The 5,466-nt window shown below is 38.7% G+C and overlaps 1 protein-coding gene across 1 annotated transcript; it reads right to left on the bottom strand.

The window, feature by feature from the left end:
• Window positions 1-1,399: 1,399 nt before the first annotated feature.
• Window positions 1,400-4,887, bottom strand: LOC108824931 (cytokinin dehydrogenase 7). The gene is made up of 4 exons (XM_018598293.2): window positions 4,075-4,887; window positions 3,637-3,912; window positions 2,741-3,003; window positions 1,400-1,919 (listed from the first exon to the last, which is right to left on the bottom strand). The coding sequence occupies exons 1-4, from the start codon at window positions 4,780-4,782 to the stop codon at window positions 1,610-1,612; spliced, it is 1,557 nt and encodes a 518-aa protein (XP_018453795.1). The 5' UTR covers window positions 4,783-4,887; the 3' UTR covers window positions 1,400-1,609.
• Window positions 4,888-5,466: the final 579 nt, after the last annotated feature.

Here is a 5,466-nt window from a genome sequence, read left to right as displayed (position 1 = left end):
ACAGCATCAAACTAGTTTTTTTTTTTGACGGTACAACATCAAACTAGTTAACCGACTGAAAATTATAAAATGTTTTTAGATAACCTTTTTAAATAAAATATGGAAGACGTCAAAAAAAGTCTGGAAAGAAAAAAAAATGCATTAAATATTATACTCGTCTTCGTAGCCAACAAAATAGGAAGAAATCAAGAGTTTGTTATCACTGATAATTTTTTTTTTAAAACTGAAATTGAGAAGATTGAGTGACGAACCATATGGTTTGGTGGGGCAGGGAAAATTTTTCACTGGGGGCAACAACAACTGATCTAATGAGAATTTGATTATTTTGGTAACAATAATGATAAATATTGAAAATTTGACCCCCAAAAAATTGAAAGTTACTGGCGGCAGCTGCCCCCTATCCTATGATGTAGCTCCACCACTGAATGTGTTACGTTCCACACATATCCATATCAATGCAAAGGTATGCTATTCATCATATAATGGACAGTTGAAAAAACTTGAGGATACAACTGGTTATACATTCAGGAAAAAACTTTTGGTGGAATTGAACATTCCTCTAACTTTTACCATTTGAGTTGAAAATAGTGGAAACATGGTTTAATTGCACTAATTTAAAAAGTCGAAAATTGAAATAGTTATATAGAAATATGTACGAGGTCTTTTGGGATAGAAACCAAAAGTAAATCCATGCGGGCTTTGCATACGGACCCAAAGTGGACAATATCGTACTTAATAAGATAAGATAGAGTTGGACATGGGTTTTCACAACCCCAACAATTGGTATTAGAGCGGTTGACGAGAAATCTGCAAAAAGACATAAATACCCTTTAAGAGATGAATGGGGTACCCTTGAAGTTAAGAATGTAAGGTATGTGGCAGAGATCAAGTCAGAAGATCATGGAACCTGTGATGTTGTGGGAGAAGCATTCTTAAAGGAAAACCCTGTGATTAGGAAACACACAAGAGATGAGTTGTGGTTCTTAGTTTGAAGGGGGATAATGTGAGATGCAATCTAAGTCCCACATTGGAGAATTAGACAAGAAGTGTCTAATATATAAAGAGATGTTCAACTCCAATTAGTACGAAGCCTTTTGGGATGGAAACCAAAAATAAATCCATGCGGACTTTGCATACGGACCCAAAGTAAACAATATCGTACTTAATAAGATAAGATAGAGTTGGACATTGGTTTTCACAACCCCAACATTCATCCCATCCCTCTATTTTGTTTTCGTCAAAACATTCCATCCCTCTGTTATTTTTAAATACATACGTAATGAAACTCCACTCAACCTTTATCACGAATACTTATTCTATTGGTGTGTGTTGTGACAATCATTTGCGCCCCCCCCCCCCCCCCAAGCTATTACTCTAGATATTGTTAAATTTAATAAAGTAGAAAGTAAATTTAATTTTATAGATTTTTATTTTGAACAAAAAGAAGAGCGTATTTCTTGTGAACAGAACTCCATAACTGGATCTTTGAATTTTTTTTTTTTAAAACAGTTGATTTTTTCTTGGGAGAAAGAAAATTAGAAAGAAAAAGATACATATAAAAATTACATTAGAGCAACGAAACTCAAGAATACAAAAGTAAAATAGGGGGTCAAGGAGCCCTATTGAAAATCTTTTGACCCGGTGAAAGGATAGCCATGGGATCGTACATAGATTTTCTGTCAACGAACCTCGACCATCGGTTCCCAAAATGACGAATCCATTCCTCTCGAGACTTGTAGTGAGGAAGATACAGCTTAAAATCTATTCCCTTTCTGACACACCATTGAACAACCTCCTGATTTTGAGCCACCATCTTCTCGACCGATGAAGCTTTAGCACACGTCGGTACGAATCGAAGCAATGCCACTATGTAGAATATATCTCCTTCCGGTAAAACCACGGACGTACGGTCATCCCACCTGATAAAATTTCAGACCAAACTGTTAGTTAATGATTGAGACTCTTAAATCATTTACCACTAAACAAAAAGTATATAAAAAATCTTCAAGACAATACCAAGGGCATATCGGTCAAAAGAAAATTAAAAATCAAGGAGAATAAAAGTAAAGTTTTTTTTTGAGAATAAAAGTAAAGTTAGGTAGACACTTTGTCCCTTTGCAGTAAGCCCCTCGAGTGATTTCGTTTTCTTACGTCTACCAGTTTATACCAGCAAATCTCATTTTCCACATAAAAGTAAAAAATACCTAATGACGAACTACCCTCAGATCCATCTCAGTAAAGTACAAAAGACTTATCTAGAACTAGAAAAGAAAGTAAATGAGATTAACTGAAGCTTAGTGGGTCCCAGAAGCGTATCTTTGTCCCCACAGATTTCTATCGTTCAGACACTCTTTTCATATACTATGACGGTTGCAATACAACTCCGTCACCAACCCAACCGTAATACCTAGAACGGGCATTGTATTTACACTAAGATATTCCTCGATGTCGCCTATAAAATCTAAACGACCTCACTAAACTCCGATGCAGAGGGGTACAAGCACGTGTGCCACATCCGCGACAATAGGTTCGATCACAGTCGCACGTCTCGTGACTTGTGTGTGGAACCTTTTAGGACAACTAATCATCAGAGGTAATTAAAACGTGCCAAGGAACAAAAAAACTAACTAGACCGATCATGTTCTCATGTCTTTTAGATAGATAGATAGATTGCATTGTCGAGTGAATCCTTAAAGAAAAGATGGGTCCATTTAAAAAGGAGATTTAGGCAATATTTAACCTGCTTCGCAAGAGTGGGTAGACCAGCATGGGCCCTCCGACTCCGTTCTTGGCAAGTTCCTTGAAAACCGTCCGATCAAATTCTCCGATGTCACGTTTCGACACGAAGAGGTTAAGCCAAGGGTGCGGCGTTTCCCACGTGCCGTTCACCTTCGCTATCTCCTCAGACTGGTTTACTCTCAGTAAAAAGTCAACGTAAGGTAGATCAACCTCGAACCTCAGTCCTTTAATAAATCTCAGCCGTCCTATCAATCTCTCCACTCTCTTCACAAAAAAATGAAAGGTCAGCAGGGTATTTCAGTTCATCTGCTTCATTAATTTACATATAATTACACGTAAAACGATGTCCAGATTTTCTGAAATCATATCATCAATGTTACTTGAAAACGTTTATAAGTATGATTAAAATTACCGCCTGCCCAATAGACATGCCACACGTATGTGTCCTAACCTAAATAATAGAGTTTGAAAAGCTTATAGTTATCTAAAAAGATGGGGGTTTCAATGAGAGAGAGACAACAAAAGCAAAAAGGAATGAGAGAAAAAGATGAAGATAAATGTCGTTTTCATAATAACGTGGTTAATTGAAGAAAATCAAAACTTTATTTCTTGTCAGAAAATCCAAAATGGAAGATACATTTACCCAATGTATGGTCAGTTTCATATTATGCAGTCAGACAAGAGACTGTATAATTCCCTATCATATTTCTCTAATATTTTAGTATTTATATATCGTTACACTGTTTTTTTGAATTTTATGTTGTAATCATGGAAGTCGAGAAAGCTCAAAGCGGTCCTGTATTAACTACGTGTCGAATGAATGTTAACGGGTCAACTTTAAAGGTCAATTTTGGTCAAACATAGTTTCTAATGTAGAGTTTGCGTTGTCGAAGTTACCTTGTCGACGGCTGAGTTTGAGTCGGAATCTCGGTAGTGGAGAGCTAGTTCAAGGCAGTAAAGAACCGATCCGGATGATTGTGGGAGTCGGGTCGGGTCAAAGTCGTGGTCTGGGTGGAGTGGAACCGTAGGCCACCCGTTGACCAGGTCATCGCCGTTGACGAACACGAATCCCTCCACGTAATCAAACGTTGACTCGTCCTTCTGACTCACTAGCCACTCGGCGTCACCAGTGAACTCGTCGAACTCGGTGTAAACGACTCTTATCCACCTCACCTAATACAATCATTTCAAATAACCAATTTTCACAATTGAATAATATTTTTTATAAAAAAAAAATACATCATTCACAATTTAAAAAGATCTAACTGTTGACAAAAAAAGATCTAATTAAGATTATAAAATATTATTTTAACTTTGGAGATTTAAAGTATTCACCATATCTGGTGCTGGCTGTAGCAAAACCCTAGCTCTGGTGATGATACCGAATTGGCCAAGACCACCTAAAACAGAGAAGAAGAGCTCCGAGTTCTCCATCTCCGAGCAAGTAACGGCGTCTCCGTTTCCCGTCACCACGTCTAACTCCGTCACATTTGACGTCTGTGGTCCGTAACGGAACGCTTGTCCACTAACGCCGGCATTCGACAACGTCCCGCCAACCGTTAACCCGAGGTAATCAGTCCACGACCGAGGCGCCAAACCATACTCCGAAACGCACCGTTTCAACACATTTTCCCATAATGCCCCTCCGGAGACGTCAACAAACGCACCACCACCGGGTAAATATCCAACCTCGAAATGATTCTCCGCCGTGGAACGCATATCGACGACAAGCCCTCCTTCCGCCATGGCCTGGCCGTTGATCGAATGGCCGTTTCCTCGCGCCGCCACCGTGAGTTTATCGGACCTCAGAGCTGCTCTCACCGCTCCGGCGATATCCTCAGGTCCCACGGGTCTCACCACCGCAAGAGGCTTCACGCAGTTCATGCCACCAAAGTCCTTCCCGGCGATATCCGCCGCAGCACCGTCGCATAAGATTTCTCCCTGGATGTCGAGTGACTCGGAGACACCATCGAAAGATTGTCCGGTAACGGAGGCGGTGTCGGCGTCGTTATCCAAGAAGTATGGCTCTATGTAAGCTATCATTGTGTTGTGTTGTGTTATGTGTGATTTGCTATTCGTAGAGGGAAGCTTTTAGCTTTTGGAACCAAACCTTTATTTTGTTTGTCTGTGGTGACTGGTGAGAGAAGCTTGTGGCTTAGCTATAAATAGCGACTGAGTTTAGCTTTAGGATTATTCTTATTTAACTCTATTCAATTTTTTTAATTTCTCCGGCCGTTGAAATCAATATTTTTAATAACGTCCTTTTATTTGTTAATTAAAACGATATTGATTTGGAAAAACGTCTCCCAAAATTGTCAACACTGAATTATGCGAAGATAACTAAGCGACGAAAAATAAAAAAAGATTCAACGATTCTCAAAAGAATGGTTAAAGGATCCTCAAAATCTGTCCCGTACCAAAAAAGAAAATTATAAAGCGGAAAAATCTAAGAAATTTATTGTGTAAGAAAGTTTGGTCTGTGTATGCTTACGGCATTATAGACACATGACGTAGTTATTGTTTTTTTTTTCAAAAAAAAAAGCCAAGAAAATGAATTTCCAGCACCATAACTCAATGAGCTAGTTGAAATTATTGGCCGGACAAATGAGAATTGGTGTTAAATTAATGTTTCTATCAACATCATGCTTAGTTCTGAATTGAAGATTACCTCAGTTCTATAGTGTACAATAGCAGGCCTGAGTCCTTTTCTTCCGATGAAAACGTATG

The sequence above is a fragment of the Raphanus sativus genome, chromosome 2 (assembly GCF_000801105.2).
Source record: "Raphanus sativus cultivar WK10039 chromosome 2, ASM80110v3, whole genome shotgun sequence".
In the NCBI taxonomy this organism is placed as follows: domain Eukaryota; kingdom Viridiplantae; phylum Streptophyta; class Magnoliopsida; order Brassicales; family Brassicaceae; genus Raphanus; species Raphanus sativus.
This window is presented reverse-complemented; position numbering and strand designations above follow the sequence as displayed.

Coding starts and splice junctions, on each gene's coding strand:
- LOC108824931 (XM_018598293.2), bottom strand. CDS start 4,782: ATGATAGCTTACATAGAGCCATACTTCTTGGATAACGACGCCGACACC. Junction 3,913..4,074: donor TACAGCCAGCACCAGATATG/GTGAATACTTTA, acceptor TGATTGTATTAG/GTGAGGTGGATAAGAGTCGT. Junction 1,920..2,740: donor TACCCACTCTTGCGAAGCAG/GTTAAATATTGC, acceptor AAATTTTATCAG/GTGGGATGACCGTACGTCCG.